Raw genomic sequence first — 13,175 nt, 5'->3', positions numbered from 1 at the left:
CTGTTAACGGTTTGATATCTATACTATTATAGATCTAATCTGTTAACGGTTTGATATCTATACTATTATAGATCTAATCTGTTAACGGTTTGATATCTACACTATTATAGATCTAATCTGTTAACGGTTTGATATCTATACTATTATAGATCTAATCTGTTAACGGTTTGATATCTATACTATTATAGATCTAATCTGTTAACGGATTGATATGATACTATTATAGATCTAATCTGTTAACGGTTTGATATCTATACTATTATAGATCTAATCTGTTAACGGTTTGATATCTATACTATTATAGATCTAATCTGTTAACGGTTTGATATCTATACTATTATAGATCTAATCTGCTCTCCACTTGGTGGCAGACCAAAGCAATATACCCTCAGTTCAACTGTCTTTCCTCTCTGTTCAACTCCCTGCTTCTCTCTCATACTCTCTTTCTCTGAGCCCTAAAAAGCAAACGGCTCTGCCTTTTGTGCCCAGCGAGACGCTTCCTGTCGCTTGATGCTGTGTTTGCTTTTCTGAGCCGGCTCCCAGAGAGCTGTTGTTGTCCGCTGCTGTTTTAGCATTCATGCCTCTCTCCCTCTCTTTCTCTTTCCACCCCGAACGAACTCCCCCACCGTCTCCCTCTGCCTCCCCCCACCTCCACCCTGAACTCCTACATACCTGCCGGCCCTGGTCCGGATTAGGATGAGTTCTCCTCAGACACCCCCTCCTCCCCTCCACCCGCGCGCCCCTCCACATCCCCCCTCCCCTCCCCCCGACGCCCAGACACACTCTCTCTCACGCACACACAAACTGCCCCCTGCACTCCTCTCTTATCAGCTAGTTTGTTATTGTCTGTCTTGGTCTTAGAGTATGAATAACCACCCTATCACTCCATCTGTGTGTGTGTGTGTCAGTCTACACATACATCACACACACACACACACACACACACACACACACACACACACACACACACACACACACACACACACACACACACACACACACACACACACACACACACACACACACACACACACACACACACACACACACAGAGTGCTACTAGTGGTGCTGCTGTGACAGCTACAAGAGTGAAGGGGGAGTTATGAGAGGAATGCAGGCTGACATGACTGCACAGGTCTGCCCTTCACAGACAATAGACAGATGAGAGGAGGATTGTGCTTCCAGATTCACTTTCAGCGAAATAAAACGTTGCTGTTAATTAACAGCACATGCTGATCAGTAAAGCGGTTATCAGAGTTTATACTGAAAGGGAGTTGTTTGAGAGATGTTTGATTTCTGTGGTGATTTTTTTCCCTCATAGTGACAAATAACAGTGAACGTGAACAAAGCCAGAGCTCCGGACTTTGCATCCTGTTTGGTTTAATTCAGATGAAGCAGCTGCACCTTCAGATCCCATTGTGACTAAACGCTCTGTGACTTTACCTGATGACTCCAGTACAGAAACAATGCATATCATTTTATAATGCTGCAATTATTAAGCTACTTAGTATAACAACAATTCTGGTTTGGCCCACTGACATGCTGCCATGCAATATTTAAACTTCAGATTTAGAGAGATGATGAATATAATTATGGACTCACTGCATGTGAACAGTGTGTAGGATTTAGGAGGATCTATTGGCAGATCAGTGTTGAGTCCCTCATATCTACACAGGAAGCAGGTGGTCTTGCAAGGAGTCCACCATGATGCATCGCCATGTTTCTACGGTAACCCAGCAGGGACAAACCAAACACTGACTCTCGAGAGGGTCAATGAGATCTGCAGCCACCGTAGATTCTCTTCTGTGAAGAGGAGGGTGAGCGGTGAATCCGTATCCTCACCGCTAGACGCCATCAAATCCTACAAACTGCTCATTGAACACAACTCAGAGTCTGCAGTTATGCTGGCGGCTAAATCAGGCTATTCTCGTGCTTTGAGCTAATTGTTAATGTCACCGTGTTAACATGCCCACGTGGAAAGATGTTGTGCAGCTAATGTTTAGCATCGTTTCTAAGTTTGTTAGCGTTCTACGACTGATGGGAGTGTGATGAGTCGTGGACAAATTGAAATGTTGACTTGACAATGATGCCAGACGAAAAGTCAGGGGGCTCCAAAGTTACTGCAATTCATGTGGAAAATACATGTCTGCAGCAGAATTCATGGAAATCCATCAGATAGTTGTTGAGATATTTAATTTAGTTTAAAGGTTGAAGTTTTGAAATTAGTTCTTGTAATTTCATGTGTGGCCCGCATTAATAATTGTTCGTATAACATGTTCTGCGTGTTGTGCTTTGTATGCGGTTGTTAAATTTGGGGGATTTTGTGTTGGAAAGGAGCCTTACGAGGTTTTTGTCGACACATTTCAGATGGATGAACATACAGACGTCCGCAGAGCTGCTCTGCTACGTGGTTTAAAGTTACATGTAAACGAATCAGTGATCGCTTTCAGTGAAAAGATGCATTTTGATATCAGTGACGAGCAGGAACCGTCTGATCCACCAGATTATATCAGAGCATCACAAAAACAAACCAGCTCGCCACAGCTTCCCTCTCCACAGGTTTTCAGCCTTTAATTATTAAGTTGAAGTTACAATAACATCCATCCATGATGTCAGAGTGGACAAGTGAAGGCGATGACAGATAAAACATTTGTCAACAATTCGTAGGAGTTTAGGGGCTTCTTAGAGGAGTGATTTAAAATTTCTGTCCCGAGGACCCGGAGATGTGTTGTTTTTCTGTCCTCTCGGGTAGTTAATTCTATTCACTTGGCGTCACACTTATGGATCCGTCGCTGATTGAATTTGTAGAACGACAATCAGGAGCGCTCGAGTCCTCGGGGCCACAACTGAAGACCGCTGGCTCAGAGCAACGGTAAACAAATCCAAGGCCGCACGTCTCTTCTTCAGCGTCTCAGTGGAGCTGATGTTGTGTACAGACACACGGTTGTACCTGAAGATATTTCATAGAGTGCTTTATCCCAAACACTTCAAGTGTTGCCTTCAGTCAATCAGATTGTATTTGTGTTGTACCTTTTTGGACGAGTCGGTCCAATTCAAAGGGACAAATTAATAACAAGACGCCTCAAGTGTAAACAGTTGAACAATTTGAGACGTTGTACACAGGAAATAAATCTCGAACAGTAATGATATACAGAGCAAAAATGAAATCCAACCTGTTAAAAAGATAGAGAGGGAAAATAACATTTTAAAACATGAATACAATAAAATAAATGATTTAATAAAGTAATTAATCGCCATAAAACATTCTGATCAGCAGCTGTGCTACAAAAACAACTTGTTATGCTTTTTGAGATAACAGGGCTTCTAGTTTCATCTGGAAAACACAGTTCTGCTACCAGCTGCAGATGCACCTCACACATTCAAGTATTAAAGAATTCAATGTGCAAACATCGTCCACAATAGTGTAATAATTTGTAATATATTGCAACACCACAGATATATCCCAGGAGAGACTGTCTGTTATCCAATATATATATTTATATATATTTTATCTCCCTCTTTTCTACGACAGCTTTCTTTTTCACTCTGCCTTCGAGTGTGGCTGTTTGGATCAGGCGTAATCACTTAAAGATGGCCTCCAGTTTAAGTTTTTAACCTTGTTATTCTGTCCAATCGGTGTCTTTTTTTATCAGCTATGGCACCGACTGTTTATTTCACTCATCAATCTGGTCAGCTTGCTGAAGGAAGCTTTCATTGTCATCGAGCTACAGGCGAGCGGCGGAGCGGTGGCTGGCCAAGTCCAGTATGAGACTGGACGTAGCCTCCGGGTCTGAAAAGTGAAGCCAATGCAGAAGTGCCGTTAATTGCAATACCACCGAGGGCCACTAGGCGTTGGCTCCAAAAAGGCTCCATAGACTCCCATTCAACTTTTCTCATGAAAGGCCAGTGGATGACACCACTGTTGGTTGCCGCTTGGTGGAGATAGAGCCGGGGACTATTCGCATTTTCATAGATTCCCACATCCTGAATGTAGGCGAGTTACGTCGAAGCCACTTTAAAGAATTGGTGGATATTTGGGGGGAAAAACTAAAACTCTAAAGTTGAAAGTTGAGGACAGATTTGAGTTGTTTAATAAATGCCAAGAGGACGAGTGTAGGATTTGTGTTATGGTGTGATAGTTGTACTCCAACATTACATGGCCCTAATTTTACCTCTCGTATCACCATGGAGTTGATGGTGACGTTTTTTTGTGTGCAAAGTCTCAAATCGTGGTCCCCAGAGGAAGACTTGTATTGACTGTGGTGATGCTTCACTTTCATTATCACACCACCATCATTTTAATATGTCCATTACTTCGGTTTATGACCTGATGCCCACACTAACGACATTCCCATCATCCTCAGCTTGTCCGTGGTAAATGTACAGACAATCATTCTGTTCATCATCAACATGTTGGAATTGTTACCGTGATCATGCTACTGTTAGCATGCTAACATGTATACTCCTGGGAATTTTAACGTGGGATGTGGAAGTTTCATTTTGTAGCTTTAGTTGCATCTTGTCTGCTCTTTGGGTTTTTTTTTTACCTGCACACGATGGACCTGGATCACAATGCTGTGACTTTCCCAGGTCCAGTGTGTTAAAGGATAAAGGTATGAGAGACATGTGGAGGCTTACTGAGCCTCACAGACACACATCCACGACTCAGGAGACCCTCGCTGTCTCCCAAAGGTCATGAGAGGGATGAAACAGGGAGACACCGGAAATATTTATCTATCCAAATCCGGGCCATTGTTTGGAGGTCTGTTGCCTCCAAACAATGGCCCGGAGGAAGTCTTTCCTCTCCTCTTAGCAGAGACTGAACACGCTGCACATACAGAGTATGAGGTGATGGCGCTCTGCGAATCACGCAAACAAAAACACAATAAACTGGACGTGCTGCTATGCACGGACTTCACCCAGAGGAGAGATCAGAGACGGCATCGAAGGCTTAAAGGGAATCTGGGAAGACAATCTTCTTAACATCCCCAGAAGGAAACAGAAAGCGGCAAAAATGTTTCTGAATAACCCATAGCAGCATGTAATTACATTTTTAATTCTCATGTTGTTTCCTGTGGTTCTGACTTAATGGATTTTTTTCATGGCGTGTTCATTTACAAGGAACTATTAGCTCTCCCACACACATTACGGGCACTTTGAGCTCATTTTCATTGTATGACATGGATTTTGGATTGTTTGTTACTTCATGCCAGGTTTTTTTTTTTTGTTTGCCTCCTTTTCTTTTCTCCATCTACAGAATATCGATGTGACCAACTTCAGCAGCAGCTGGAGTGACGGCCTGGCTTTCTGTGCCCTCTTGCACACATATCTGCCCGCCCACATCCCTTATCAGGAGCTCATCAGTCAAGATAAGGTAGAAAACAACATGAAGACTGAACCCACGCACACACACACACACACACACACACACACACACACACACACACACACACACACACACACACACACACACACACACACACACACACACACACACACACATTGAAGTGCTGAAGTATTTTGGTCCTTAACAAGTAGGAAAGTGCTTCATCAGCAGGTAATCGGGGCGTCCTAAGCACTCTAAACTGATCAGAAATCACTGTATTTGTATAACACACACGTACAACACGTTTAACGCGATCTGGCTTTTTCCTCGTATCCTTAAATAGGTCATCTCCTCACACACATGATCTCTGACCTCTTTATCTGAATGCTGCTTAACTTACAATCTTCAGTCATGGCTGGGTTGTACTCACCACTGTGAGTAACCCATGTAGTGCAGGAAGGGAATTACTGTGTTGAGAAAATCCTTTCTGTTGTATGAGATTGGTTTGAGCATATTTATTGTTTTCCCTTAAAAAGCCAGTTTTTTAGTGAGTTGAATTTGCTTTGTCTGCCTCCATCTTTTTGTCTTTTTAATTTTGCCTGGTGGTATAAACCGCTTTGAGACCTCTGTGGAAAGGGTCTCTAACCTTTTTTCCTCTGAGAGCTACTTTGACAAAATAAAAATCTCCGATATACTGATGTAGATCTAAAACTAACATGTATTCACATAGCTGAGCTCCACCAAACCAGCTGAACAAGCTTCTTTTATGTGAACAATAACAAATTGATACTCAATATACACATACTCAACCAGTAGCTCAATACTGCTCGAGGGTGATAAAGTGCCATGTAAAGGCAGACCATTTACCATTTTCCTGATTTTCTTTCTCAAAATTATACCATGAATTTCCTCTCTGATTCAGGAGCAGAGCGAACAAAGTATTCAGCCTCCTGTTGTCCTTCACCACAAATTAGACTTGCAGAATTGCGGTTATTTGTGGAAAATGTGAACCCGTGGAAGGTGAAAATGTTCTGCTTCTCCAGTGCAGGTCTGACTGATGTTTGCGTGCCAAGAGGAAAATAAAACAGCCTGCAATGCTTTGAGACCATTTCGTCAGGAGTCATTTTTTCCACCATTAACCGGCACATTACAGACTTCCTTTACGTGGTTGTATACATTTTATAGGTTCCAGCATATTATCCACACAGCAGCCTGAAGATGAATTATGAAGGAAGCATTTGTGGAGTCCTACTGTAAGTGATCCGGAGCGCAGAGCAGCAGCTACAGCTCTGTGATGACAGCTCTGTAATGCAGGTGGTATGCACGTTAACATCGCAATCAATGTAGTTCCTCTCAGGGGACTGCAGGTCCTTCAGCCTGCTATAACATTAAAACAATAGACACACACCTCCGACCAGGACCGACACTTCCTACGTGCCAAATTACTCGTGTGGGCGTGTGTGCACACGGTCGTGTCGGTGTGCATGTGTAACATTAAGTTGATGACAGAGACATTGCGTGGCCCATCTGCCTGAATAATTCAATAGACGTGTGTTGGCTTTAATAACTCTTGCTGAGTGACTTCCCCCGAGGCCCAAACAGCCAGCCTCTTCCCAGTGTAATCTGTCCTCCAAATAATCCCATTACTGCCCTCCTTCATGGATGTTTTTAAGAACGCAACATCATAAGTGGACTCGTACGTGAACGATGGGGAATTTGTTCTTTAAAGCAGATTCAGAACTAATTATTAAGAATTTATAATTAATTGATGCATCGTGGCGGTTGTGCTGATGTCTCGAGGGGGTTAACATGAAGGTCGGAGTAGTTGTGAGTGTCAAGAGTCACGGACCTGCGCTCTCCATTTTCAATTCACTTTGAGTTTGGATCAACTTCGCCCACTCGGAGGTTCATTTTGCATTTCACTCTTAGGTGTTGATTTGTGGAAAAGTGGCTGCAGAAAATCTCCACAGTTGAAGAAGGATGCGGTTCACGGGGATGTTTTAGTCCAGTCTGGTTTTACACTGATCAGATAACCACAAGGGAGAATGTAATACACTGAAATGCTCACACAAACAAGCAGAGGCTTCATTAGATTTTAAGCTGTCTCTTGGGTGTTTGTAAGGTTTATTTGTGTATCTGTGAGCTTATTGTTGTTGTTTGAACCTCCATGTGTGGTACACAGTTTCCCGTTTTCTCAACTCCCGATGTTTTCCTTTTTTTCTCCAGGTCCGGAATCTGACCCTGGCTTTCCAGGCCGCCGAGAGCATTGGCATCAAACCCTCTCTGGTGAGTGCAGCTGCCACACATCTCACACACACTGAGATAACACAGAGCCTTTGATTAGGCTAATTGGAAACAGTCCACTGCGATTTGACAAATTTTCCGGATATGAAGCTTCAGAGCAGAGAGGCCCCTCAACCGTTGTGTTGATCCATTTTTATCCCTGACGGTCTGCATCTCAACACTCGTATCCGATACGGACTCTTTTATTGTGGATGTATTGTGGAGTCTGTTCTTCTTAGCTTCAAGAGAAAACTAACCTCAAACCTTATTCACATTTAAAATGGACTTTCAATTGCTCCGTTGTTTTTTGAAAACCAACTCTTTTCAGAAATAGATGAGTAAAAAACCTCCGTTCCACTGAAACGTTTCGACTTTTTGAGAAAATCCCTCCATGTTCGGCCGTGACGTAAACAAAGTCACAATCGTCATTATTTCCAGTGAAGTAGCTCAACAAGCTCACGGTAACAAATCAAGAGTAAACTGTCCACACCTGAAAGGAATACGACTTATTCCTACATCTTTCTTATTGTATTTCTGTATCTAAAACGTGAAGCCTGAGCCTAAAAACACTTAGTTAATTTAGTATACAGACATGTTCTGAGAGGAAAATGTAGAGACTCATGTGGAGAGGAACCCAAATCAGCAAATGTTGCATGTCGCACTAAACGCAACGATGAGCTGAGACTGATGAGAAGCTCATTAGTTCTGCAGGTATTTTGTTAAAAACAGAAGTATTGGTCCTGAACTGAAAAATGAAGGAATCATTCAAGTTACTGCAGTTTCTCCCTGAAGGGTCTAAAAATGTTTCAATCAAATTACAAGACAATCCGTCCAAAACTTGTTCAGATATTTCAGTCTGGACTGAAGTGGTGGACGGACCACGTCGCTAGCAGGACAGAGTTTCAGATTTACAGTTCAGTGTTAAAAATCGTCCGAAAGACAATCGATGTTAAACGGTTAAAAAAAACCACGTCCTCAGGTTTTTGAAAATATGAAATAACTGTCGCTTCATGAGGACAGCGTGTGTGTGAGGTGGGATCAGACTTGATGACAGCCGCCTGGCAACATGAGAAAACACCGTCATAACGGTCATCACGATCTGACTAAGAGGTTTTGACTAAATCCTGGTCGCTGGAGGGAAGTGTGACATCATTTTTTCCTGCTCGGCCTCATCGGCTTCAAAAACCACCAAGAAAAACACAGACAGAAACACAAACAGAGAAATTATCATTCATATGAAATGACCAAAGTGATCAAACTTTGGTAAAGAAAAAAAACTTTTTTTCCCCCTGTAGGCGCCAATCGCTCATTGCAATGAGCTGATTGAAAAAATATATATAATAATTCTGGCCATTTCAAGTCATGTTTACAGGGTTATGTGATTATTTTTTTTTTTATTTTTTTTTTTTAGGTGATATTTTGGGAAAAAACTAAATCACTTCATTTTAGCTGTGATTGTCATTAAAGTGCCGAAGCCGGTATCACGCCACAGTGTCGTACACCCGTCCGTCCACCAGGAGATACCGTGTCCGTCACGTTTGGTCTCGTCAGGGTGCTTAAAGTAAGATGATTACGGTTCAGGCACCAAAAATCAAGTGGTTAGGTTCAGAAAAACTTCATGGTTCAGGTTTTACAAAGTTAACAATACATACATTACGTAAGTTACGTATGTTACGTTATTTAAGTAACTTACTTCAGTTGCTCACGTTGTCTTTTACTTTCTCATGGACTTGAACTCAAGTCTCCCGAGTGAAGTCCTGTTTTTGTTCCATCCAAACAACCCCGACGTCCTCCCAAACAGGATTTTATCGCTGTGTGTACATTATGACATGACCTCTGTCACATGACCTCCTACTTCTGTGTTCTCTTCATGCCTGTGCGAGACAAAACGTGACACTGACTGATATCCTATTGTGAAATGACGGGTGTTTTGCACACTTTGGCTTGATACTGGGCTAAAATGTTCTTCCTAGTCTACAGATGTCTACAGATGTTATTCTTAAAAACAACCTCCCACCCCACACGCATACAGACGCATAAACACAGTCTTTAATACTGATGTGCTTTCAGACATTTTTCTCTGAAACACACATATCAACTCATCACCGACAGTGAGAGTGTGAACACCAAACAGTTTCAAACTGACCACGTCGAGTGCATTCCTTCCAGGACACACTTCTAAAAAGGACGTGCTTTACTGGAATAATGTTGAGCAGTCTGGCAGCCGGCTCCACGTCTGTGCATGATGTCTGTGTTGCACCTCTGACGACGGCTTCATGACTCCAGGAACGTGATAAAACGGACCGTGGCTGGATTAGAGAAGTCCAACTAAAATATCTGCTCTGACGTGACTTTGAAAATACACAAATCTGTCCAACAGCTCATTGGCTCTAAATATGGAAGCACAACCTCAGCAGTGAAGTGAATTAGGTTTAAATGTTGCACTGAGACCACATTTCATTGTCTTATTAATCCTCCATTACGTTCCTGTGGTTACAAGATAGGCTACAGCAAACTTGTTCCCATGTCAGTGACTTAAAATGCAGTGAAACGAATGAGTTACTCTGACCTGACTGACCCTGTCGCACTCTGTCTCTACTGACAAACTTCCATTCTTTGTTTAGGACTCCTATTAAATGTGCTACGTTAATGAAATCTTGAGACACAGCCCAAAAAGCAGTTGATCGTCATCCCGTTGGGGGCTGAGACCTCACAGGAGCTCGCTGTACCGAAGCTTCTGCGTAAATCTGAACCAACGGAAGCAGCTGGATGTGGAGTCATGTGCTTCTCCGTCTGACTCAGCAGAGTCAGAGTCTCCGAGCGGCCGACTGCAGCTCCACACAGCCGACCACAGTCTTAAAATGACAAGAGTCTCATGTCACATTTTCTAAAACACTTCTCAAAACACTATAATCACTCACTAAGCAGGTCATTATTCTAATATTTACCAAGCACAGGCGTCCTGCTGTAATCTTGCTGTGGACATTCATGCTGTCCTCGGTTCTATTCCAAAACGGATACCGGCTCAAACACGTACGGATGAATTCAAGGAGATGCTAGTTTCTAGTTTTATTGTGGCCTTTCAGCATCTCTGCACCAGCAAGACGATGAAGCGGGGTGCAGACTGGGTATGAAAGTGGAAGTGGCTGCCAGGTCCGAAAAGAGAAGCTGGTGCAATACCACTGATGGCCACTAGGGGCTCCAAAAAGCCTCTACTTCCATAGACTCTCATCAAGCTGCAACCAACGAGAGTTTGGCATTTCGGCCGTCACCATCTTGCTATTTTGGAGTCATAAGTGACCATATTTGGACAAACTGGGGAGGAGCGAGTGGTGGATCTGACTTGTTATACACCACTTCTTATATATTGCTTTTTTAGGCCTAATATCTAATTATTGATTGTTTTTTTAGATATACCAACAAAATTTCTGATGAGTTACTTTAGCAAATGACACCGTAATGACTTGTGGAAAAATGAGTGACGTCACACGACAGGTTTTCTGGAAGTTGGTCTCTCGGGACGAGGTCCTTAAAGAAACAGGGAGTAAAACTACTTGTTTCAGACAGGATGAGCTGAGGCTGCATAAAAAGCCAGTTTATCACAGAATCATAACTGTCTGTTTTTGTGCCAAAGCAGCTGACAAGGACTGAGCTCTTTACAGAAAACTTGATGATGAAAGGAGATGATTGAACTTGTGCAGATGTTGAATCTTTGCTCTGTGTCTGGCTGGTCTAAAAGATGTGCTTTTATTTTGAAAATCCCTATCATTGACATTCATCTGTCATGTTTGACAGACACTTTAATGAAGAGTGACTTCATACTAATAAATCTCCCTGTATGTGACACACTTTTACAATCAGATGTTTCTGAATACATAAATGAAGCTGACTTTTTGATGCTGCATTTTTACTGTGGTCCGATTGGCCTGGTGGGGGTGCTGTTTGCTCAAAGCTAATACAAGCTGTGACACCAACACTTTAACCTCTACATGTTCCCTCTCTGCTCCACGCAGGACATCCAGGAGCTGATGAAGACCGACCGGCCGGACTGGCAGAGCGTCATGCAGTACGTCTCCCAGATCTACAAGTACTTTGAGACCTGAGGGGTAAGGAAGAGGAGCAGGACACTGATGAAGATCCTGTCCCGTCTGTCAGCACTATGTTCAGACTGCTTCCTGCTCGACACCAAGGCCGAGGAGTTCTCTGCTGTTGAGAAGTTCAAAGCTGCTGTTTTTTCACTTGACACTACGGACAAAGACTGCTGTCGGAGAACCCGTCAGTGTTTAGAACCGTCACCTGAGCGTTTCATTCACAGACAGGTGATGAAGCAAAACACGATTCGAGCCTCGAAGCAGTGGACGGCACACTTGTGATTAAACTTCCTGCAGTAGAGCAGCTGTTGTCTTCGCTGTCGACACTTTTCTAAAAGTTACCTGCTCATCATCAGTGTCGTTTGCGGATCAAATGCTCCTCGGAAACGATCTAACGTGCCAAATGTTCTGCCAAAATCCACGACAAAATCCACGACTACCTATGCATGATTTTAGTGTGAGCTTTCTGTCTGAGTTCGCAGCGGACGTCTCCTTTCAGTCAACGGCTCTGTTCTCCCACTGAGAGCTCGCCAGAAACGAGCTGGAGTTTTCCAGAGCGGAGACTGTTCCCACCTGACAGGTTGGAGTTGAACTGAAACCTTTTAATTTGTCCTTAAAAAAACAGAGACAGCTGCCGTCTGTGAGGATTTAACACTTGAAGAGTTCCTGAATAGTTTTGTAGAAATATTTTTTATGAGTACAGATAGATGTGTGTGTTTGGTTTGTTTCCAGCGTTGAGGACCGAGTGAGTGGAGCACCGTCCCGTGCCCTCCTGTGCTGTTTCTTCCTCCAATCAGAACTTCTCTCTACAACTGTGGTACCGCAGCTGCTCTGCAAAATGTGTGCTGTATGTTGGATTGTGAAGGAGAGCGACTCGTAGAATCGAGGGCACGACTCTTTCTCTGTGTACATTTTAGGAGTTTGCCGAGGCCCTTCTGTTTGGAAGGATAAAATATATTGATATTTATTTATTTACAAGACATGCTGCAAAGGGAGAATGTGGACAGTTTTCTATTTACGGGTGTCAGATCTGGAGGTCTCTGGGATGGTTGTTGCCTAATAAAGGATTGTGAAGATTTATTTTCAATCATTCGATTTGTTGTTTTTTTAATTCCTCGTACATGTTCAGTTTGTGTTGAAGCCATCAGCTCCTCCCTGTGTTTCAAATATATTCCCGTTTTGCTCCACTGGAGGTTAAATTGCTTTTCCACTGAGCCCATTAAAGCTGTCCCAGGGCTGTAAAAGATTTCTGGGTGTGTGAGAGTTGCCGGCTCTTCACTGCACACCTTTTCTTCTTTAACAGATTTCTGTGGCTGGAGTTTCCCATGAAGTAAACTTGCAGAATAAGATAATGGATCTGAAGAGTATTATAATGGATCAATGAAAGACTTTATATAAAATTAAAAAAGAGAGAGAGAAAGAGTCTATAAACGGCAAACTTTCAGTTTATAATACTAAATCATGTCAGTTTTCAG

General features: G+C 42.8%; 1 protein-coding gene across 2 annotated transcripts in view; it reads left to right on the top strand.

The window, feature by feature from the left end:
* specc1 (sperm antigen with calponin homology and coiled-coil domains 1) overlaps nucleotides 1-12,787 on the top strand; it is a 70,542-nt gene extending 57,755 nt beyond the window's left edge. For both annotated transcript variants that reach the window (XM_069700727.1, XM_069700729.1), the window contains 3 exons: nucleotides 5,258-5,374; nucleotides 7,553-7,612; nucleotides 11,623-12,787. In XM_069700727.1, the coding sequence (XP_069556828.1) occupies nucleotides 5,258-5,374; nucleotides 7,553-7,612; nucleotides 11,623-11,712 (267 nt within the window). In that variant the 3' untranslated portion in view covers nucleotides 11,713-12,787. The remainder of the gene's footprint in view (nucleotides 1-5,257; nucleotides 5,375-7,552; nucleotides 7,613-11,622) is intronic.
* The last annotated feature ends 388 nt before the right edge of the window (nucleotides 12,788-13,175 follow it).

Source organism: Brachyistius frenatus, unplaced genomic scaffold (genome assembly GCF_029030835.1).
Source record: "Brachyistius frenatus isolate BFR_SWC_R1_liver_20210118 unplaced genomic scaffold, ASM2903083v1 Contig_34, whole genome shotgun sequence".
In the NCBI taxonomy this organism is placed as follows: Eukaryota; Metazoa; Chordata; class Actinopteri; family Embiotocidae; genus Brachyistius; species Brachyistius frenatus.
The sequence above is the reverse complement of the archived record's forward strand: the minus strand, read 5'-3'. Positions and strand labels throughout refer to the sequence as shown.